This window comes from Tasmannia lanceolata, unplaced genomic scaffold (assembly GCF_043159265.1).
Source record: "Tasmannia lanceolata isolate RefF3 unplaced genomic scaffold, GAP_Taslan_0.1 ptg000015l, whole genome shotgun sequence".
Classification (NCBI taxonomy): domain Eukaryota; kingdom Viridiplantae; phylum Streptophyta; class Magnoliopsida; order Canellales; family Winteraceae; genus Tasmannia; species Tasmannia lanceolata.
Genome location: NW_027518692.1, coordinates 49188654 through 49213531, shown reverse-complemented (window position 1 = coordinate 49213531; position 24878 = coordinate 49188654). Strand labels below are relative to the sequence as shown.

At 39.5% G+C, this 24878-nt stretch overlaps 1 protein-coding gene across 1 annotated transcript; it reads right to left on the bottom strand.

Annotated features, from left to right (window-relative positions):
* Positions 1-726: 726 nt before the first annotated feature.
* Positions 727-22965, bottom strand: LOC143892047 (3-isopropylmalate dehydratase large subunit, chloroplastic-like). Its single transcript, XM_077396520.1, has 6 exons — positions 22615-22965; positions 22397-22528; positions 22129-22299; positions 20195-20352; positions 19970-20038; positions 727-955 (listed from the first exon to the last, which is right to left on the bottom strand). The coding sequence occupies exons 1-6, from the start codon at positions 22693-22695 to the stop codon at positions 727-729; spliced, it is 840 nt and encodes a 279-aa protein (XP_077252635.1). The 5' UTR covers positions 22696-22965.
* Positions 22966-24878: the final 1913 nt, after the last annotated feature.

Genomic DNA, 24878 nt, shown 5'->3' with positions numbered 1-24878 from the left:
GCACTTTTCATATTGAATTTGATGGCTTTACATTGTCACTGGTGAAACCTGTGACCGGGACCATTGACTGGAGATATGGAAGTTGTTTCGAATCCATGCCCCTTGTATAGCATGTGATATTCAATGCATTCTTTCTTGAACCTTCTATCTGGGTCTTTCTCCTGGCATTAATGGTAGCGCTTACTGGACCATCTCTTTATTCTCGAAATAGGTTTATCAATTCCTCTCATTCTTCAGAGGGTAATGTATTTTCAATCGGCATTCACTGAATCAAAGTTTCAGTGCCAGTGTTTATCACTTCAATTTCATCTTTGAAAGGCTGGGATTGGCGCTCCTCCTCTTGTTCAAGTAATTGTTCTGACTCAAGTGGAGTTTCGTCAATTTTGTCCTCATTTGAGGAGGGAGTCTTACTTTAAGATCAGAAGCATACTTAAGAAACAGACACAAATGAACTACTGGGACTGAAATTTTATTTAAAGAAAAAACTATTACATCTGACGACCTATCCTGAACATGCTCAGGATTCACAACTCTAAATAAAAAGAAAAGCAAAAGATAACTTGCCTGGACTAGGCATTGACCTTGAACTGTAAGACCGGACTCAACAATTGTACTGACTATGATGATTGACTCAACATAAAATAGTAAATGACTAAAACTTTAACTGCTGCAACTGTCTAGCTTTGGAGGCTCGGCGAAGGCTGGTTCACATCAGAATAGCAGCTATTAGAACATCTTCACTGTCTGTATCTTCTTCTTCTTCAAAAGGATCTGACCCAGACGTTCAAAGGTAGGTTCTAAGGCACAGATAAGAGTGAGAGGATCAAAATTTGGGTCTCCTATGGTTATAACATTGACAGCAGCAGCCGGGTTTGCATGACCAGGTAATGGGTTATTGGTAGCATTGGGTTTTGGCTCGAACACAAGGCCTTTATTGCCGAGCAATCTCTGAATTCTGAATTTTAGGGCAATGCAATTATCAGTGAGATGGCCGGAATTTCTATGGTATTCGCAGTGTTGATCTGTTCGCCAATTTGCTGGCAAAGGATTGGGAGGAGCCCTAATGTCGGGTAGGGTTATGCGACCTGAGGCTAGACACTCCTTGAGTATCTCAGATGGTGGAAGAGGGAGAGGGGTAAATTCTGTCTGGGCCTGTGGTCGAGGTGTGGCAGCAGGTTGGGTATAGTCCATCACCATGGGGTTCTGAGATTTTGGAGGCTGAGGCTTGGAGCGGGAAAGGTTATTAATTTCAACTGATGGAGGCTTCCTGAACTCTCTGGTATTCGGGTTACTTCGGTTAAATACTCCTTGAGCCATAGCCTCCTCTAGTTGGGTGCCTGCCACGATGAAATGTTTGAAATCCGGATAATACTGTAAAGACATGTGATACTAGAGTTGGGGGGAAATATTCTTCATAATTATTTGGACCTACTCTTCCTCAGAAGGGCGCTCCATCATTTGCGCCGCTAGTCTCCTCCATCTTTTCACAAAGGTTAGAAAAGATTCCTTTGAGTTTTGCTTGGTTCTCTCCAAATCTTTTCTAGTGATTTCTGTCCCATCATCGTATTTGAACTGCTTAATGAATTGTTCACCAATGTCCTTCTATGTCTTATAACGGGTTTCGTCTAGGACCATGAACCATCTCCTACCAACTTTAGTAAGTGAAACAGGGACCAGTTGAGCCATCTGCTCAGGAGATAAGCCTTGAGGTTGACACATGATGGTAAACATCTGTAAATGGGTGATTGGACAACCCACACCATCATATTTATCAAAATCCGGCATTTGAAAATTGTCAGGGAGACGGATTTCTGGAAACAATGTAAGATCAATTGGGTTGAAACCACCCTGGTCCTGAAGCTGGATGTCTTGAACTTTCCTGGTAAGACTTTCTAATTTCTCCATAACTGTCTTATCAACCGTGGACTGAGAAGGCTTACTGTGATCCTCGTTGTACTGTTCTTTTTCTAAGTCTTCTTCGGTTTTATCAGGGATAGGGATGAACACTGGCTGGGCAGGTGCTGCTGAAGTAGCTGTATGGTGCATAGGCCTTTTATCTTTGGAAGACGACGGCCCCAACTTCTCAGAAAGCTGAGCCTTGATAACTCGGTTCTCCTCTTTGAGCTCTTGAAGTTGCTGGAGAATTAAGGTGAGAGTATCGGTAACAGCAACGGGTGGAGGATTATCTTGGTCTTCTGCCATTGGCGAGAATGAGGGTGAGAAAGAAGCAGATGAAGGGGTCCTCAGAGAAGGTCGTGGAGAGATAGATTTCCTCTCCAACCGTGAAGAAATTCGAACCCAAGGAGTAGTAGGCTTAGCTATGGTGTTACTGCCCTGAAATATTTGAAAGACATTTTAAAATCACAGAAGGAAGCAGACAATCATACATATATAGACCAGGATAATGAGAGAGAAAGATGAACTTTATTGATCAATCATTAAAGCTTGAGTACATGGTTCACTCTTATTAAATCACAGATAAACTGACAGGACTAAAAAGACTAAACATTCTTTTTAGACCTTTTCTTCGGACGATAATCTTCCTTAACTGACTCCTTTAAAGGTTTGATGATTTTGACATCCCAAGCAGATGAAACAGCTCTGACGATCTTGGGCTTAAGATCCTCAGGCGGATAAAAATGACGAAGGGGAGGCGCAATAGATTGCTCCCTTCCAAACTGACGCAGAATCCTGGCAGGAACATAAAAGGAAGTCTTTTTAAGACCAAGAAGGCGAACGTAGTTAGCTTCTCCAGTGTTGAAGACAGCTTCTTGGATTCCAGGAATTTGCCAACAAATCTGATCTTGTTGGCGAGAACTTAACCACTCAGCCCAATCACTTTTATGATCAAAGGAAACATCATGACGCCACTCGCTAAAGGTATATAATGTATGATCAAAATGGACAGGAGCTGCAATTTTTAGCTTGTGGCACAACCACACTTGGAGTAGTGCAGGACATCCTGAGAAGGACCCATTGAAAGAGCGAACATAACGACCTGGATCTGAGCTAGCACGAAGGCGAGCCATATCATCTAACCCATTGAAGGTTTCTGCAAGTATAGTAGGAATTGGATTGGCGCCACGATCCATTTGATCAACGAGATCCAGAAGAACAGCTGACGCCAAGCGTGAAGGTTGGACAGTGAGGAACCTAGCAAAGGAGCAGAATCTCAAAGCGCGACGTCGGGCCTTTTGAATATCAACAGCACCAATGTGTCCAATAGGAGGGTAAATGTCGATCAACTGTTGCATGGACACTTCTTGGCCTTTTATGAAAGAGTCCATGGATTCATCTGGATTATTCATTAAGCAAAGGAACAAAGGACGATAATCAGGCACACAGGATGGCTTCACCAGAGGGCCATCCACAGGATATTCCAACAAGGCACACCATTCTTCAAAAGTGGGACACATTTCTTGGTTGCCAAAACGGAAGACATGATGATCGGGATCCCAACACTCTGATGCGGCATAGAGTAATCCCCAATCGAGCTTAATGGTCGCTATGTAGCCAAAGAGATTTTTCTCTTGCTCACTTATGGCATAGATGTGTGATTCCTTTAATGTACCACGGATCCAATCGAGAATTTTACGAGTAGACATGGTGCCTGTAAGCCAAGAGGAGGGATACAAGAAGGATCAAGATTACATAAACATGAGATTGGGACAAGTTCCTGCCAGTTTAAAGAAAGTATGAAGACATGATCGAATCACATGATAGAAGAATGAAAGGCATACGATCAAAAGATTAGATGAGATTGCATAGGATTGCTTTCAAAGGATAGATCGAGAATAGACCAATCATATGAGATCTTAGGAAAGATGAGATTTATATCCTAACCCCAAAGAGAAATTTTTTTAATCTTCGTACATTTTAACAGTGTTACCTGAAGGGATCAATCCTAATCCTAATCTAACAGAGTGGAGAGAGGATCTCGACTCATGACTTTGTTTGTGTACTTAAAGACCGATCGTAGCCATTGAAAGATGGACTACGGCCTAATCTAGACACAAATGGGTAGGATATCCTAAGCTAGGCTCACACACGTGATGCACGTGTGTTCGTATACTACATGCATGTGTGGGTTAATCTAGGGGTAAGGCCAAGAGTTCTCTTAGCGTGAATCCGTGCTCAATATACTGTACCAGTGTCCGGCGTATCGGTACGTGAACAACAGATCCGTTTACGTACCATAAAGGTACTAGGCTAAGAGTGGAATGCTTCTCTAGCACAGAGGCACCAGGTGATGAAATCCCAGTCAACCATGCTAGATAACACTCCGGGTTCCTAAAATAGGATGTGTGTGCATGTGAGATGCAAGAATTTAGATGCAAGTGATGTAAGTGTGTGTGCAATATGTTTGCGCAATCTATGATGCCTTCAGGTTTTATTAGATTAAGTTTGAGTATTATGTGATGAGAAAATAAAGTAAACAAACTACCTAGCAAGCATAGAGTTTTTATGAGCCAATTAAAATAAATTCAAATGAATTATCTTTTGAAATTTTAATGAAGTTAGGTGGTCCCCAGCAGAGTCGCCAAACTGTGGGACCCGATCCCGCGAGAAGGGTGAGGCGCGACCCGCCACGCTCTCTCTTGGTCTCTCGTACCCACGCGAATGGCGTGTGCTTTTTATTATTGATTTTAATTACCCAACCAAGTAGGCAGCAACCAAGCCAAAGGGTGCAAACAAACATGCAACCCAGTACCCATAAGGGCAGGGGTAAGCCGCCGAGTCTAGCGAGGTGTGATTTAATTCATCTTTTCCGTGAACTTGGAATCACTAAGGCAATCTGAATTCCACGCAAAAGAGAGTGACAGAGTCGCCACCTAGATGAGGGATCTAGGATCTATAATTGATCAGAAATCTAGACTCGTTACCTGGTTACGAGAATGGAAGGTATGGGGAGTTACCACCACATGCACCATTCATGCCCGATAATCGGTCTTCAATTCCAAAAGTTAACTCTTTTGAATTTCTTTTAAATTGCTCATTTAACTCTATATTAATGTGCAAACTATGTGACATGCATCATAAGATTTAATTTCAATGTAATTCCTAAATATTTATCTTGATTTTCTTAATTTGTTTGAATTCAATCTAAGTGAAAGTTCTCCTAAAATTATAATTTCATGGAAAGTCCTAAGTGATTTAATTACTTTTAATTTAAGAATTAATGTACAAAACCCCACCACTTATGTGTGGAGCCGACTCGTGATTGGTATGTCATCAAGCATCGAAGCTGGCTACGTACCCAAGCCTCACTGGGATCAGAGTCAACGTAGTTCGGTGCACCTGAACTAAGCTACTTATGCCTAACTCATCTAGGACACCGACCTAGACTGGATTGACTGTTTTAACAGTTTAAGAGAAATTATTTAATTCAAGTTGAAGATTTTATTATCCTAGGACTTCATCTAAGATGTTATATGGTCATATCTAAGTGCAAGACGTCCCTTGGACTAATACAGGTTAACCTACATCGTAGGTAACTAGGTTTGTCCTAAGAGAAAAGTGAGGTGACTAGTGTAACTAGATCAATGGCACGGTTGCTATCCATAGCAAACGACCGTGATGAGGCTGGACTCCTAACTCTAGGACTCCCTAAAACCTAGGACACGACGTGACACAAGGCTCTAATGGTTCTTACGATTGAAACCGCAATCCAACAGTTCCGAAAGACATGAGGTAAATTGATTTGTTGAACTTGATGATTTTCGATTTCAAGGATTTTCGATTCCTAAACATCTAAGGAATACCAAAGGCTCTATGATTCGCAAGTTTCGGCTTTGAATTGCAACCATGGAATGGAATCGTCCTCTCGACCCTCGTATAATTTAGCACGTAAGTTATAGTATGTTATTGCCTAGCATATTTCTCAGGATTTCCGTGGACAGTGGACATCGGAGCCAATAACATATTATAATTTACCCATTCTAATTATGCTAGATCAATCGCAATTAATATACGATTATGGTTACGATCTCGGCATCTAAATTATCCTAGCATGTTATTTTACAACGGAAATCGATTACTCCTAAGATTTCTGTTTTAAATAGCTTAGTAATTGAATACATTATGAAAAGTTAGAGTTCTCTGAAAATTTTCAAGGTGCTTTGAATTAATTTGGATTTTTAAATGAATTTATCACAATTGGATCAAATTAATGATTTTAGAAAGAAGCCTATAGCTAATTAAGTTATCTGTTCTAGAAATTTTAGGATATGATGTATTCTTTGAAAAATATATTCTGCTTTAATTTTTCATGATTTTAAAGATTGAAATTCGATTTTTAATTGATTTTCCACTTTCGGGTGAGATTAATGACATTACACTAACAAATATAGAAAATTAATTCCAAATCCAATCAAACTTTTACTAGACCATTCTTTGACAAATATAAAATTATGAGACAACATTCAGACATTATTTCGATAATTATCTATTTTTAACAGATATATTCATATTCTAGTCAGAGCAATTAAATATCAATAGAAAATATTAAAATATGCCCAAAATTTCCGAGAAATTCACAATATGATTCTGACTGGTCAGTTCATCTTGCTATCAAATTTCAGCTTTTAAGGAGTTCATTTAATGATATGTCCTTCATATACATGAAAATTAGTGATTTTATCAAAACAATTCTAGTAGAAATAATAAATCAACTCTAAATCTTTTGAAATTTTTTTTATGATATTTAAACATCAAAAATCTACTGAGGACCAAATTTCAATCAGTTTTGAATTGTTTTGTTATATGAACGATTTTTAGAACCATCAAAATCCTATTTTCGGGTATTATTTAAATAAATTTTTGAGCCATCAAAACAATTGAAATATACCAGAAATTTTAGATTTTTGGTGCTATTTTAACCACATTAAGACTCAGAAAACATAGCTTCATGAAAAACCCTTGGTTTTAAAACACTCACTTTGTAAAAACGATTCAAAAGCCACTAGATATCCCAATCGGTTAAACGCCCAATTTTCTCATATAACGATTCCTTTTTTTACCAAAATTGATAATTAAATAAACTGACCCATCAAAATCGTGCATGGTAGCTTTTACGAAATTCATGAAGAAAACAAAGAAGAAATGGCCCTAAACATGCTTTTCTACTTTTGATTTTACAAAGATGAAGGAAACTACCGTTGATCGTGCTCCTCGTCTCTAGGATGCGTAAATCCGAGGTATACGCTTTGTCGCACCCTTTTATACGCTCTAGAAAATCCCCGACGATTACGCAATATCGACGTCTATTGAAGAAGATATTGAAGAAGAGATGAAGAGCTCTGATTGTTCTTCAATCGAGAACCTTTAAGAGAGATGGCCCATTCATCCAAAAGGGATGGACAAAATTTCTTTGTGTTGGAGAGTGCTACCAAGAGGGAACCAAGATTGAGAGTCAAAGCATCATATGTTTTTTTTAGAGTGAAAAAGATGAAGCCTCCAAGGAATCAAAACAAAATTCGAATCTTCCCCAAGAGAGCAATCGGGTATCCATATATATTCTCCTCCCATTTGCCTTGAATCCCTCCCAAAATATACAATAGAAAGTCCGCTAATAATAAAAAATATATTTCCTCTATGCATAACGTGCAAGCTTTAATCAAGGGTAGATAGAGTTGGAAAGAGTCCCCTTCTATTTCTAAAAGAAAACATTCTTTATTAGTAGAGAGAGGGTGCCACCAACGTATTGAATATGGGAAAATAATTTTTTATTTTTAGCAAAGGTGATAGTACTATGCATTCTTTTTTAAAATTGTTATTTTAAGAACACTCAAAACCGACAAACAGCACCACACCCTTTCCAACATTAAAAACCGTGTGGGGCCCTATACAAGGAAAGAGAGAGATATTACTTTTTCAACATCAACATGCTTTTTATAAAGCATGAGGAAGAGTCAACCGTTTGGACTCTTTCAATCAAATTTTTTTTCCATATTTAGCTTTACTAGAATACCTCTCCATGACGTGTTGCACGAGCAACACTTTTCTTCTCTTAAGTCATTTGAAGTATGATCCAACCGTTCATTTGATGGGCGACAATTGATGATCTTGACCGTTCAAATAGTGGGCTGCCATGTGATTTAATTTCATAGGATGATCCGAACCGTTGAAACAATAGAGCATCTTCCTCTAATTTATATAGGATACAAATTGTAAATGAGCCTCGAACAAAATGGGTGGGGCCCTCTGTAGACACCCCATTTTGACCGAACCCCAATAGAGTCGTTAGGATAGAAACCCTATCAAACTAGTGTTTTAATGTCCCAAATTTGGTCCTAGAATAGGTTAGGGTCTCATTTAGGTCCCCGTAAATTTTCGTCCAATTTCGTCTTGGTTTGCCTAGCAAATGAGCGAGGTTTGTAGCAAAGCGCGGTGTAGGAATGAGGGTGGTGATTCAGCGAGAAACAGGGGTGCGCAGGAGCCTAGAAAACCAGTTCAAATTTTCCGTAATGGGCTGTCCAAGGAGATATAGGGGTATACTGATTAGTGTGCAACAAAATTAGTTAGGGGAGAATTTTGGAAGCTTCCTAGGTAGTTAGAGGGCTCCAAATCCTCACCGCTCATTTGCAAAGGCAAAATGGAAGGTTGAGATAATTTTCATGAAGATATTTTTCATTATTTTTCCTTCCCCTTGCTTTTTCCCTAAACCACCTTCCCTTGTATGAAAATGTAGCCAGAATGCATTGGGATGGCTGTCCAAGAGAGAAAGGGGGGGGGGGGAGAATATAATCCCCTTTATATGTCATCGAGCTAGGGTTTTCAAGAGGGGAACAAAAAGGGGTTTTTCCATTTTTCTCTTCGTAAGGCACAGGGAGAGAAAAAGAGAAAGAGAGAAGGGGATTTGGACTGAGGCCGACTCTTCATCTTCTCCAGCAGATTCAAGCCAAAATTCGGTAAATCGCTTTCTTCTCCGGCCTCTCTCCAACCCCATCACCCATCTCACCCACACCTAGCAAGACTCAAACCCAACTCCGGTTATCTTCTCCGGCTGTCCCGCCGGAGATCCAACCGTTCCCCATTTCTCTGCAACTCCAGCCGGCCGCCTCCATCAAAGCCACACCCAACCACTTTCACAGCCTCAATCACCACCATCTCCGGCCGGCCACCTCTGACCACCATCATCCCCGCCATCCATCATAGCCACCGCCTCCATTGAAACCCACCTCCGTCTATCATCTCATCCGGCTACCATATTCTCCGGTGAAAAATCCCCAAATCCAACCTGCTTCTACCTTAGTTCCACCTCCACCCTCACCTCCAAAACCCATTCTCATCTCTGCCATTCCTTCTCCACCAAACCCCCTTTTCTAACACCCACCTTCACCATCTTCTCCGGCCGGATTGCCGGAATCCGGCTAAGCCACCAACCTCCATCAACCCCACCAATCACGACTATCCTTCTCACTTGATTAAAACCATCTCCTCCAAACCCATTTAAATCCGACCACTCCACCCTCGTCTCTGCCGTTCCATGTCTCTACCCCCAAACCCACTTCATTTCTTTGCCAAGCCATAAAAAAAAAACAGAGGAGAGGGGTTTCATTTGCAAAAAAAATAAAAATAATATATATATATATATATATATATATATACAGAGAAAAAGAGGAGAAAACAGAGAGAGAGAGAGAGAGAGAGAGAGAGAGGGTTTGGGGTTTTCTTCTCAGGTCAGCTTTCCCGCCGGCCATTCTCACTACCTCCGATCATATCCTCGGGCAACACTTTGTTGGGAGGCAGTAGTTATCCACGATTTGGTCATTCGGCATCGCAGCAGATTAAGTTCTCATTATCGGCTCTGCCCTTGTGCTCGGCACCCGACGCCCCTTATCTCGATTCATCCGAAGAAGGTATTTTCTTGCAGCACCTCTCATTTTTCCATTTATGAGAGTCGTTACGTTCGGTTCCTCACCCTTTTCCTGTGTCCGTGTGGATTTTAATTTTAGCATGGTCTTTCGAATGGTGTTGTAGATGGGGTATTAGATCTGCAGGTTTTAAATTTTCTTTGTTTGTTGTCTTTTAATGTCATAGTTTTGAAAATTTTGAGGGAGGATTTGTTTTAATTTCAATATCCATTTTAATTTTGGGGTTTGGATTCGATATCCTCGGGGAACAGTGACTGAAACTGGATCTGTTAATTTTGAGGTCTCCTTTATAATTTGTCTATTGATTAATTTCTCTGATTTCAAAAAACCATGATTTTGTTGAAGTTTTAACCTTGGTGTCGTTATTCTAGAAGATGAAGCGGGCTATGATGAGGTTACTTGGAGCCCCCCTTTTAGCTTTCTCTTTCCTTCCCTTTCGAGGCTTCTCCCAATTTTAAGATTTTTCCTTAGATCTCAAGGTTCCTATATTGTCCATCAATTTCAGAGGTTTTCAGTCTGGCCTTGGCGATGACGGAATATTTCTTGAGCCAATCCCTTGCCCTTCTTATCATTTTCTCAGGGTCGTCGCAGGGTTTGAGGGGTTTCCTTTCTTTTCGGGATTGTTCTTCATACGTTCCTTGGGATCCTCTTCGAGTTTCGATGTTCCATCATGTTTTGGGAACACCTCTCTTGGGTTTGGCAACGATGGAACGTTTCTTGAGCCAGCCTCTTCCCTTCCTGCCTTAGGGTTTTCGCAGGTTAAGGGATTCCCTCCTCTTAGAGTGTTTAACTAGTTAGGACCCTTCCTCAATGACTGATTGTTTAGTAATTCTTCTTATAGGGTTTTTGTGTGTCCCCTTTGTTTAGAAGTCTACCTTTAGGGTTAGAAGCTTTTCATCTCTCGTTTGTTTAGGTTTTTTTTTTTTTGTCCCTCGCAGATTAGATATCGTCTCCTTTAGAGATTGATTAGGGCTCGTTAGTTTTGTTTTCGTCTCTTCGAGATTGTTCTTTTCTTTGGGATTTTAGTCCCCCATATTTTGATTTCTTTCCCCTTAGGCTTTAGGGATCCCGTTTCCCTCTAAATTACTCTACCGCGATATGGTGGGTAAGGAGGCTCTTCTATCGGATCCCCTTTAGCTGAAGGGTGTTAACACACTTTTTAAACGTCAAAAATATAAAAGCACTTCAAAAATATTTGAAAACATCAAAAACCTTTAAAAAAATCTAAAGTGTTGAGTTTTATAGTGTATTAGGAAAGTTCGTTTCGAACTACGTTGGCTTGATCCTCTTCCACGAGGTACGTAGTGCAGCTTGGGATACATATCCCAAGTCCAGCCAAACTTTGTAAATAAAAATGCTTTAACCATTTTTCTTCAAAATCTTGTTTTCAATCAGATCTTCTTCTAGAGTTAGGAGTTTGTCCTAGATAAAAAGTTTTAGAGTTAGGAGTTTGTCTTTGATTTATTGTGTGCTTGTTTGTGTTTGTTTTAGAGTTAGGGGTTTGTTCTGGAGTTATAGGAGCGCCTCCGTCCGGTCAGTGGGCGATTCACATCGCCGACTGATGACTAGAATAGGATGCGTTAGTCAACCCTTTGTTTTCCTTAGGAAACACAGCCTAGTTACACATAGGTTGTAGGAATCACCTGCATTAGCTTAAGACTAACTTGCATTTATTTAGGGCATATAGGGTGTCCTAAAATCTACAATTCACTGAATCTAAACGATCGTTCAAGAAGCTTTAATAACTAGTCCGGTATTTTAGATCGAGTCTAAGATAGAGGTCTAGGTGTCTTAGGCATCATATCTTAGAATAGGCGCGAAGAACTACGTTGCCTTGATTCTCGTGGAGGCAGGGATACGTAGGCTTCTTTGGATGAACATCAGACCATCCAAGGACTCGGGCTAAATCGTTTAGAGTCTTATGATTTGTTGTTTTGTTATGTTGTGTGTTTTGTTATGTTTCTTACTTTCTTGTGCAGACCCATACCTGTAGCTGTAGCATGCATGCGTTTGTCCACCAGAACTTAGACACCAATTACGCATGTCACTCATAACCTAGCTGTGCTTAGGTGACATTTATTTCAGTTCTTTTGTGTGTGCTTATTTTCATCTCCGAGACATGCATGATTAGATAGACGTTTTCTCGGAGATGCGTGTTCCCATTTCACATGATTTTCACCTAAAACTCTTTAAGGTTAATAATAAATGGCATAAGAGACCAAGTGTTCACACTCGGGCGAATTGGGGGTGCTCTTCGGACCTTCTCCATTCGTCACCAGGCACGGACCTTTAGTATCTCTGGTTATCCATTGCAAACAGAGCATTTGTTTTGGTTCCATGGCGTATCCATGGATGGCGACTCTGAGTTATTTTTAGATATATCTTAGTTTCGAGCCCTGGCTCCGGATCAGGATGTATCTCTTTCTTCTTATATCGCCACTCATGCTATGCTGTGAGGGTGACAACAATTTCGAGAGTTCCTTGGTAGAGCTCTCCTTCACGATGTGAAGATCTAGAGGATGTAGGGACTCGTTCCCTCACCATCCTCGGATCGGGGTCCACACCCTCATAAGACTTGGACATTTTCCCAATATTTGTAGTTTTACATTAAAAACACTTAGCGGGCCCCACTTTATAATTTGACCAAATGGTTTAAAAAATATTAAAATAAGCCCAAAATTTCTGAGAAATTCACAATATGATTCTGACTGGTTAGTTCATCTTGCTACCAAATTTCAGCTTTTAAGGAGTTCGTTTAATGATATGTCCTTCATATACATGAAAATAAGTGATTTTATCAAAACAATTCCAGTAGAAATAATAAATCAACTCTAAATCTTTTGAAAATTTTTGTATGATATTTAAACATCAAAAATCTACTGAGGACCAAATTTCAATCAGTGTTGAATTGTTTTGTTATATGAACGATTTTTAGAACCATCAAAATCCTATTTCTGGGTATTATTTAAATGAATTTTTGAGCCATCAAAACAATTGAAATATACCAAAAATTTTAGATTTTTGGTGCTATTTTAACCATATTAAGACTCAGAAAATATAGCTTCACGAAAAACCCTTGGTTTTAAAACACTCACTTTGTAAAAACGATTCAAAAGCCACTAAATATCCCAATCGGTTAAACGCCCAATTTTCTCATATAACGATTCATTTTTTTACCAAAATTGATAATTAAATAAACTGACCCATCAAAATCATGCATGGTAGCTTTTACGAAATTCATGAAGAAAACAAAGAAGAAATGACCCTAAGCATGCTTTTCTACTTTTGATTTTACAAAGATGAAGGAACCTACCATTGATCGTGCTCCTCGTCTCTAGGGTGCGTAAATCCGAGGTATACGCTTTGTCGCACCCTTTTATACGCTCTAAAAAATCCCCGACGATTACGCAATATCGACGTCTATTGAAGAAGATATTGAAGAAGAGATGAAGAGCTCTGATTGTTCTTCAATCGAGAACCTTTAAGAGAGATGGCCCATTCATCCAAAAGGGATGGACAAAATTTCTTTGTGTTGGAGAGTGCTACCAAGAGGGAACCAAGATTGAGAGTCAAAGCATCATATGTTTTTTTTAGAGTGAAAAAGATGAAGCCTCCAAGGAATCAAAACAAAATTCGAATCTTCCCCAAGAGAGCAATCGGGTATCCATATATATTCTCCTCCCATTTGCCTTGAATCCCTCCCAAAATATACAATAGAAAGTCCGCTAATAATAAAAAATATATTTCCTCTATGCATAACGTGCAAGCTTTAATCAAGGGTAGATAGAGTTGGAAAGAGTCCCCTTCTATTTCTAAAAGAAAACATTCTTTATTACCTAAGTAGTAGAGAGAGGGTGCCACCAACGTATTGAATATGGGAAAATAATTTTTTTATTTTTAGCAAAGGTGATAGTACTATGCATTCTTTTTTAAAATTGTTATTTTAAGAACACTCAAAACCGACAAACAGCACCACACCCTTTCCAACATTAAAAACCGTGTGGGGCCCTATACAAAGAAAGAGAGAGATATTACTTTTTCAACATCAACATGCTTTTTATATAGTATGAGGAAGAGTCAACTGTTTGGTCTCTTTCAATCAAATTCTTTTTTTATATTTAGCTTTACTAGAATACCCCTCCATGACGTGTTGCACGAGCAACACTTTTCTTCTCTTAAGTCATTTGAAGTATGATCCAACCGTTCATTTGATGGGCGACAATTGATGATCTTGACCGTTCAAATAGTGCGCTGCGATGTGATTTAATTCCATAGGATGATCCGAACCGTTGAAACAATAGAGCATCTTCCTCTAATTTATATAGGATACAAATTGTAAATGAGCCTCGAACAAAATGGGTGGAGCCCTCTGTAGACACCCCATTTTGACCGAACCCCAATAGAGTCGTTAGGATAGAAACCCTATCAAACTAGTGTTTTAATGTCCCAAATTTGTTCCTAGAATAGGTTAGGGTCTCATTTAGGTCCCCGTAAATTTTCGTCCAAATTCGTCGCGGTTTGCCTAGCAAACGAGCGAGGTTTGTAGCAAAGCGCGGTGTAGAAATGAGGGTGGTGATTCAGCCAGAAACAGGGGTGCGCAGGAGCCTAGAAAACCAGTTCAAATTTTCCGTAATGGGCTGTCCAAGGAGATATAGGGGTATACTGATTAGTGTGCAACAAAATTAGCTAGGGGAGAATCTTGGAAGCTTCCTAGGTAGTTAGAGGGCTCCAAATCCTCACCGCTCATTTGCAAAGGCAAAATGGAAGGTTGAGATAATTTTCATGAAGATATTTTTCATTATTTTTCCTTCCCCTTGCTCTTTCCCTAAACCACCTTCCCCTGTATGAAAATGTAGCCAGAATGCATTGGGATGGCTGTCCAAGAGAGAAAGGGGGGGGGAGAATATAATCCCCTTTATATGTCATTGAGCTAGGGTTTTCATGAGGGGAACAAAAAGGGGTTTTTCCATTTTTCTCTTCGTAAGGCACAGGGAGAGAAAAAGAGAAAGAGAGAAGGGGATTTGGACTGAGGCCGACTCTTCATCTTCTCCAGCAGATTCAAGCCAAAATTCGGTAAATCGCTTTCTTCTCCGGCCTCTCTCCAACCCCATCACCCATCTCACCCACACCTAGCAAGACTCAAACCCAACTCCGGTCATCTTCTCCGGCTGTCCCGCCGGAGATCCAACCGTTCCCCATTTCTCTGCAACTCCAGCCGGCCGCCTCCATCAAAGCCACACCCAACCACTTTCACAGCCTCAATCACCACCATCTCCGGCCGGCCACCTCCGACCACCATCATCCCCGCCATCCATCATAGCCACCGCCTCCATTGAAACCCACCTCCGTCTATCATCTCATCCGGCTACCATATTCTCCGGTGAAAAATCCCCAAATCCAACCTGCTTCTACCTTAGTTCCACCTCCACCCTCACCTCCAAAACCCATTCTCATCTCTGCCATTCCTTCTCCACCAAACCCCCTTTTCTAACACCCACCTTCACCATCTTCTCCAGCCGGATTGCCGGAATCCGGCTAAGCCACCAACCTCCATCAACCCCACCAATCACCACTATCCTTCTCACTTGATTAAAACCATCTCCTCCAAACCCATTTAAATCCGACCACTCCACCCTCATCTCTGTCGTTCCATGTCTCTACCCCCAAACCCACTTCATTTCTTTGCCAAGCCATAAAAAAAAACAGAGGAGAGGGATTTCATTTGCAAAAAATAAATAAATAAATAAATAAATATATATATATATATATACAGAGAAAAAGAGGAGAAAACAGAGAGAGAGAGAGAGAGAGGGTTTGGGGTTTTCTTCTCAGGTCAGCTTTCCCGCCGGCCATTCTCACTACCTCCGATCATATCCTCGGGCAACACTTTGTTGGGAGGCAGCAGTTATCCACGATTTGGTCATTCAGCAGATTGCGTTCTCATTATCGGCTCTGCCCTTGTGCTCGGCACCCGACGTCCCTTATCTCGATTCATCCGAAGAAGGTATTTTCTTGCAGCACCTCTCATTTTTCCATTTATGAGAGTCGTTTCGTTCGGTTCCTCACCCGAGGTTGTCTCAATTTATGGCCCAGTAGCTAGAATTGCCTTTTCCTGTGTCTGTGTGGATTTTAATTTTAGGATGGTCTTTCGAATGGTGTTGTAGATGGGGTATTGGATTTGCGGGTTTTAAATTTTGTTTGTTTGTTGTCTTTTAATGTCATAGTTTTGAAATTTTTGAGGGAGGATTTGTTTTAATTTCAATATCCATTTTAATTTTGGGGTTTGGATTCGATATCCTCGGGGAACAGTGACTGAAACTGGATTTGTTAATTTTGAGGTCTCCTTTATAATTTGTCTATTGATTAATTTCTCTGATTTCAAAAAACCATGATTTTGTTGAAGTTTTAACCTTGGTGTCGTTATTCTAGAAGATGAAGCGGGCTATGATGAGGTTACTTGTAGCCCCCCTTTTAGCTTTCTCTTTCCTTCCCTTTCGAGGCTTCTCCCAATTTTAAGATTTTTCCTTAGATCTCAAGGTTCCTATATTATCCATCAATTTCAGAGGTTTTCTGTCTGGCCTTGGCGATGACGGAATATTTCTTGTGCCAACCCCTTGCCCTTCTTATCATTTTCTCCATCTTAGGGTCTTCGCAGGGTTTGAGGGGTTTCCTTTCTTTTCGGGATTGTTCTTCATACGTTCCTTGGGATCCTCTTCGAGTTTCGATGTTCCATCATGTTTTGGGAACACTTCTCTTGGGTTTGGCAACGATGGAACGTTTCTTGAGCCAGCCTCTTCCCTTCCTGCCTTAGGGTTTTCGCAGGTTAAGGGATTCCCTCCTCTTAGAGTGTTTAACTAGTTAGGACCCTTCCTCAATGACTGATTGTTTAGTAATTCTTCTTATAGGGTTTTTGTATGTCCCCTTTGTTTAGAAGTCTACCTTTAGGGTTAGAAGCTTTTCATCTCTCGTTTGTTTAGGTTTTTTTTTTTTGTCCCTCGCAGATTAGATATCGTCTCCTTTGGAGATTGATTAGGGCTCATTAGTTTTGTTTTCGTCTCTTCGAGATTGTTCTTTTCTTTGGGATTTTAGTCCCCCATATTTTGATTTCTTTCCCCTTAGGCTTTAGGGATCCCGTTTCCCTCTAAATTACTCTACCGCGATATGGTGGGTAAGGAGGCTCTTCTATCGGATCCCCTTTAGCTGAAGGGTGTTAACACACTTTTTAAACGTCAAAAATATAAAAGCACTTCAAAAACATTTGAAAACATCAAAAACCTTTAAAAAAATCTAAAGTGTTGAGTTTTATAGTGTATTAGGAAAGTTCGTTTCGAACTACGTTGGCTTGATCCTCTTCCACGAGGTACGTAGTGCAGCTTGGGATACATATCCCAAGTCAGGCCACACTTTGTAAATAAAAATGCTTTAACCCTTTTTCTTCAAAACCTTGTTTTCAATAAGATCTTCCTCTAGAGTTAGGAGTTTGTCTTTGATTTATGGTGTGCTTGTTTGTGTTTGTTTTAGAGTTAGGGGTTTGTCCTGGAGTTATAAGAGCGCCTCCGTCCGGTCAGTGGGCGATTCACATCGCCGACTGATGACTAGAATAGGATGCGTTAGTCAACCCTTTGTTTTCCTTAGGAAACACAGCGTAGTTACACATAGGTTGTAGGAATCACCTGCATTAGCTTAAGGCTAACTTGCATTTATTTAGGGCATATAGGGTGTCCTAAAATCTACAATTCACTGAAATCTAAACGATCGTTCAAGAAGCTTTAATAACTAGTCCGGTCTTTTAGATCGAGTCTAAGATAGAGGTCTAGGTGTCTTAGGCATCATATCTTAGAATAGGCGTGAAGAACTACGTTGCCTTGATTCTCGTGGAGGCGGGGATACGTAGGCTTCTTTGGATGAACATCAGACCATCCAAGGACTCAGGCTAAATCGTTTAGAGTCTTAGGATTTGTTGTTTTGTTATGTTGTGTGTTTTGCTATGTTTCTTACTTTCTTGTGCAGACCCTATACCTGTAGCTGTAGCATGCATGCGTTTGTCCACCAGAACTTAGACACCTATTAGGCATGTCACTCACAACCTAGCTGTGCTTAGGTGACATTTATTTCAGTTCTTTTGTGTGTGCTTATTTTCATCTCCGGGACATGCATGATTAGATAGACGTTTTCTCGGAGATGCGTGTTCTCATTTCACATGATTTTCGCCTAAAACTCTTTAAGGTTAATAATAAATGGCATAAGAGACCAAGTGTTCGCACTCGGGCGAATTGGAGGTGCTTTTCGGACATTCTCCATTCGTCACCAGGCACGGACCTTTAGTATCTCTGGTTATCCATTGCAAACAGAGCATTTGTTTTGGTTCCATGGCGTATCCATGGATGGCGACTCTGAGTTATTTTTAGATATATCTTGGTTCAAGCCCTGGCTCCGGATCAGGATGTATCTCTTTCTTTTTATATCGCCACTCATGCTATGCTGTGAGGGTGGCAAGAGTTTCGAGAGTTCCTTGGTAGAGCTCTCCTTCACGATGTGGAGATCTAGAGGATGTAGGGACTCGTTCCCTCACCATCCTCGGATCGGGGTCCACACCCTCATAAGACTTGGACATTTTCCCAATATTTGTAGTTTTACATTAAAAACACTTAGCGGGCCCCACTTTATAATTTGACCAAATGGTTTAGAAAATATAGCCGACCCCACTTGCATGTGCTCTCAAAAATCCCATCTCAATAGCACTATACATGCATGCATGTGCTCATATTAGAATCCATTTGAAAGTTGAATTGCCCTCTTTTTTTTTATATAATATTTGAGTTGGGAAAATGGGCTCCAACAGATATTGCATGGATGGTGTATTCCACATGTATCAAGTTTCCATCATCAAAGATTCTTGCTAACTCTTTCCATGCATGCATGTATATGGCTTTTGATCATCCTTTGTATAGGAAATAGTATACATGGTCTTGTAAAAGACTCTCCAAACAGCTGGACGTCTATGCATGGGCGTGAGAACAATCCAAACCATCAATTTATAAAGTTGTGCCTCAAAAATCATTTCCAAGGTTTATCCGAATTGTTCAACTTGATGGTCACAACAAAAATTGGTTGTTTTCGCAAAATGACCTCCCTGAGATCTTGACTGTTCCCTTGATGGGCAACTTTATGCATTGGATCGAAGTAGGTTCAAAAATCATTTTTCATTAAAACAATGTGCGGGCCCCCTGTTTGATCCAAATCTAAACAAATGTTCAATGCGAGCCCACCAAACGGGTCCAACTTCTCTCTTGTTTAGGTTCTTATAAACAACCCTCCTCAACACTTGGCGGAAAAATACCATATGTAGTAGAAATGACCGAAAAAGGTTGAAAAAATGTAAGAGACGGACACGAAAAGGGAAGACAATGGAAAAGACAGATAGAAAAATACTAACTCCTTTGCTGATTAAGGTGGGGCAAAATGGGGGTGTCTACAGTACCCATGTGGATCCTTTTTATTCTAGCGATGAATGCAGCATATCATATCATTTTCCCTTTCCATTTACGCACTACATATACAATTTATGGATCACTCATGACTTGAAACAATGATCCATTAGATAGCTAAGTCAACCTACTTGGGCTAAAACTTGACTTGCGGTTAAGTTAGACACTATAATATTTGCAAAAACTAAACTGGAAAATAATTTAAATTCATCTACATATTGAAGTGTTGATTAGATTAATTCAGTATCACCCCTATGCTTTTATTAGTTCATCATCATTTTTATTATAATTTGATGGATTAAACCTTTACATTGGACCTAGTGAAAGATGTATCCAGTGTACTCTAGGCTTAAGGATCCCTACCTGTATCCAACAACGACATATTTGAATATAAGATCAGTTTCGTCCAGTATCCTAAGATTTTGGGGTTAAGGGGATCCATGTACCTGATCCTTACCATACCAGATACTTGTACTCTTATCCCTGTACGTCCGACCTCCAGGTCAAAGAACAAAGCCTTGACCATTGAGCTACAGGCTCAATATCTCTTATCCCGGTAAAATATAAATATGCTACAGTAATTTACATTTGGTAATAAAGATGTACCTCCCCCGGTCTACAATGGCCTTCTTGGGCAAGAGCAATATGACATACACCTTTATAATCTGGGTTAGCCTGCAAATTGAAGGCATAAACTTCGTCATCAAGCTTGCTTACAAACAGAGGAAATATCTTATTAAGCGGTGAGAAGAAGTTCCAACTTCATCCCTCCAAAATAACAAAAATATAGCAGTAATAGGGGAAAAAAAGGAAGGAAAGAAAGCTAATGACCATATCTTAAATTTAAGAAGATCCTTGATATCATAAAAGTACTTGATATTTTGCTCCATACAAAAATCCCTCAAGATATCAACATTACGATTTGCACGCTCATCAATTGTGAAAATATAGTGATCAGGAATAATGACAATCTTCTCACGATCCCAAACCTGTGACATTCGAAATCAACAGTGCAAGTTTAAGAATTATATGTGAGCAAACATCTTCACACATTAGCCTCAATCAAGATTTTAAAGCTCAAGGCACCACAAGAAAGAAGTACATCACAACTGTGAAGAAATACATATTGAATTGAGATATGGGATCCAATGGACGGGAAAATTACAATGTGCCCAGAGAAAACTGAACAGAATTACACTGTGTGCCAATGCTTCACAGAATTTGAATCTACTAACATCTTCACTAATCAACATTGTATACGGTGTTAACCCCCGAGTAAAGAAGCAGCTGAATCAGTACTAGGTTGTACAAACTTAAAATTATTAAAAATAAAAAATGTAACACTCTCAATTCAACTCAACAAAGCCTTTGTCCCAAACTAGTTGGGGTCGGCTAAATGAATCCTTTAGAAAATTTTCATGAAGAAGGAATCTACCCGGCTCTAATCCTGGCTCTAGTTGGGTTCTTCTACGTGGATCATTTTCTTCCATTCTATCCTTTCCAAGGTCATGTTCTCTGTTATGTTCCTAGGCTATCAAGTCTCTTTTTTTTTAGATGGACCTAGCTATCAAGTCTTTCCTCATTGTTTCTACCCAAGTTGTTTTCGGTCTGCACTACCTCTTTTTAATCCATTAATTTGGCACGAGTCGCCTCTTCTCACCGGAGCATCCAAAGGCTTACGTTGGATATGTCCAAACCATCTTAAGAGGTGCTCTCTCATCTTCTCCTCAATTGGTGCCACCCCCAATCATGAAAGAAAATTATTGGAGTCTTAATGAACAATTAAAGAATTCCACTTGCCAGATAAATCAAACAAATTCAAAATACTACAACATAGCTCATTGTAATTAAATAAATAAATAAAACAGAAAGTTCAGATGAAAGATTTAACAATAAAACTTAATTCGTAATTCCTCGAGAGTACAAAAAATGCAAGTTTTATTGACCTTGAATATCATAATACAATTCTCCTCCGGGTAAAATCCATAACAGATTAAAATGGGTCATTTCATGTTTGTATTCGTGAACGTTGACTTTACGGCTTCCTTTGGTTGGTTCTTGATATTCTTAATGGCGTTATAGATTCATCGTCTATCAATAATGTGACATATTGGAAGATTAAGAATCAAAAGCATCACATGGCATAATAGACAAAAGAATTCCATTGACATGTGCATGTTATTGTGTTATATATGAGGTAGTTACAGTATAGTTATTATGTGGTTATGATTATGTAGTTTAGGCTTGTGGGTGTTAGTTATTGGTGATGTGTCTTGTAATTGTGTAGATGGACTTATGATGCGGCACTACTTTTTGGTTGTATTCAAGGTTTTAAATTTCGGTTTCAGTTTCGGACATCAGCGAAATGGAAACACTTTGGTTTCGGTACGAAATTTCGGCCGAAATCTTGTAAAATCAAGGAAGAAAATCACGGTCGGAATTCAAGTAAGATTCTTCACCACTATTTTTTTTTTATTGGCGTTTTTTCGAAATTATGTGTGGAGATGATTTTTGTCAAGATTTCTATGAAGCTCTAGACATTTTGACAGAAACTTTGCCCTTTTTATCTTAGAAGTCACATGTTTCGGACGGAATTCTGAAATTTCGGGACGAAATCTTGTATATATTTAAGTAGTAGTATTTGAATGTTAAAATAATAATAATAATAGCAAGGAAACTTTGTTTTCAGGAGAGTCATGTTCCTCTCGAATTGAACAGTTATGATGGGAAAAAAAAAGAGATTAGAGAAACTCCAAAACACATACTTTGGCATTATGGCCAAACTCATTCTTGAAGATCCCAATAGTCCCAGGCCCACAAACATCATGGGTCAGCAACACATCAACATTCACCCAAACATTCTCTCCAGGATCCAACTTTGACCTCTCAGACGCCCTCGCCAGAATCTTCTCCGTCATCGTCATTGCGTGCTTAACCTAAAAATCAAACAACCCAACAAAACCCAGAATTCTAAATCCCAAATTAAAAACAAACATACAACAGAATGAACAAAAAGGTAAAAAAAAACCCAACTGAACCACTGGTTGAAGGAGCTCTCTGAGGCTGCACCGGAGCCATGACAGACATAACCACCTTCGAACCTCTTTTTCTCCATTTTTGTGTGCAATTTGGAGAAGAAAAGGACGAAGAAAGACCTATTTCTTTCTGTAAAATTAAAGATGGGGTTGGATATTAGATGGGTTTGAGGGATCTTTGTGTAGAATATAAAAAAAATTGATTGAAGAGAATACCTTTTTGATAAAGGGTGTGGAGCTAATTGTAGATGAAGCCATGGGTGGTGAGGGGATGAAAAATCTGTGAAAAATTTTCATTTTGGCTCTTCAAAAATTTAGAGAGAAAAAAGGTCTCCTCTTCACCTTTGGTGGTCCTTATATGTCCAACATTGGCCACACAAATCGAGGCGGCTAATGTATTGAGTTCCACGCTATTGTGGAGAAAATGGGTGTGGTTATGAATTATGCGGGGAAGGTTGGTACTTGGTACTTTGGTAGGAGGTTTTAAGTTTTAACCTAGCCTCTGCGAAAAGACTCTAGTGTTCTTGCCTTTTTAGGAAATACTTGTAGGGGAATGGTATATCCGCCCCATTTTCTCCCTTGGGCCACCGTTGTAGTCTAAAAAGAGTATGAGCTGTTTGGTTGCTTGTAGATGGCTGGAAGAATAGGAGAAAAATAAGTGAAAGAGAATTAGACAAGAATGGAAGAGAATGGAAGATGGGGAGAATATCAGGAGGGAGATTTGCGAGTAGTGTTTGGTTGCGCGAGGAAATTAGTGGAAGATGTAGGGTGTCATTATCAAAATATAGGTGGAAGAGAGAAAAGAGTAAGAGAGAGAGAGAAATAATAAGACAAGAATTTCTCCTAATTCCCCCAACAAATTTCTCCATTTTGGTGAAAAAAGGGGAGAAGATTATGGGGGGAACATCTCCGCCACGTAGGCGCCACCTAGGATAAAAACCAATAATGATGTCTAGAAGTTGTCTAGTGGTCAAAGGTGTAAATGACAACCAAACATGCTTTGGGGAGATCTCTGGGAGATCTCATGCATTTGAAACTCCTACAATCCCCCCAAAACAAGCAACCAAATAGAGCAAGGGGGGGCCAGGGAGGGAAGAAATTGAAAAAAATATAGGGGCGTCAATGTACCTAGACAGTCCAATGGACCATCCGAATCTGAACATAGATGGATAGGATCTAGACATACTAGGATCCATGGACATATATTTGGGATCCTAATCATGGGATCTGAAAAAATTGTGATGGGATGCAGAGAACCAACAAAAGCCTGTCGTCCTAAATCTGATTTTATTATATTATTTTAGGAAAATACATTTCAATCTTTATAGCATTATTTCAAGGGTCTTTTAGTAAAAATAAGATACTTATTTCAATATAGGAAAATGGTATCGAGACCGAAGTGCCACCAGCAGGGGGCCAACAATGAGAAAATGCCATGTGTTTTAAAAAAAATGTCTTCAAGTCTCTTCAAGTCTTCAAGTCTCATTGTAATTTGCTGGTCTTTTTCCTTGGTTATCATTGCAGAAGTAACTGGAATGATAGGGGATGTAATTTTTTGCAAATTACCAGCATTCAATGGATTTGATAAGTTCGAGTTAGGAACCGTTAGATCCTTTCCCTATTTAGCTACTTCTGAGGCTAAATTCTCTTGTTTAGAGGTCAGAGAGGACCATAAACTCTTCTTACCATTTTGTTTTAAATCAGTGGGAATTCTGATTTGAGATGACGAAGGATAATCTGGGTCGTAACCTCTTCCTAGATAGGAAAAAAGTTTTTCTTCGGTTTCAAGGAGTTGTTTCTGAAGTGCCGAATTGGCCATAACTAAACTGTTTCTTTCCAAAGAAAGGTTAGAGGCAGTTTTTTGAAGGTTTTCACAATGATCACAAAAAAGGAATTTTTCTGGTGAGTTGTGAATAATCTTTAAGATTGGTGCAGTAACAGACGAAAGGTTTCGAATGCTAGGAGCAACAAAATAATTAGGACCAACTTGGGCCCTCATAGTACTATGAGCTGAAGAAATGTCATTAAATCCTTTATACAAAGGTTTTTCAACTCCTTTAATGGCATCAACTACTTCAATCCAGGTGTGATATATTCCTGGAAGATTTTATTTAAAAACACAATAATATTTAAAATTATGTTTTTCTCGAGCGTATGTCTCGAATAAACAATTCATTCCAATGAGGAAATACTTTTGGTTTTTCTGATGAAAGGATATCCATAGATTATCCATCACACACTGTTGTTCATCAGTAATCTTTTTCTTAGATTGGGGTTTAAATCCCAATTTAGGATTTTCTTTAAAAGAGTTAAGTGACATTTACTTATGTTATTTTATTTCTTTTTTCTCGAACTCTTCTGTAACGAGTAAAGATAAGAAGATAAGATCGAACAACTGTGTCGATGCCGACCAATGATCAGGCGACAGCTGTCCTTCTTTGATTCTTATCTTTTCTCCTTTCTCTAGTATAAATAGGACT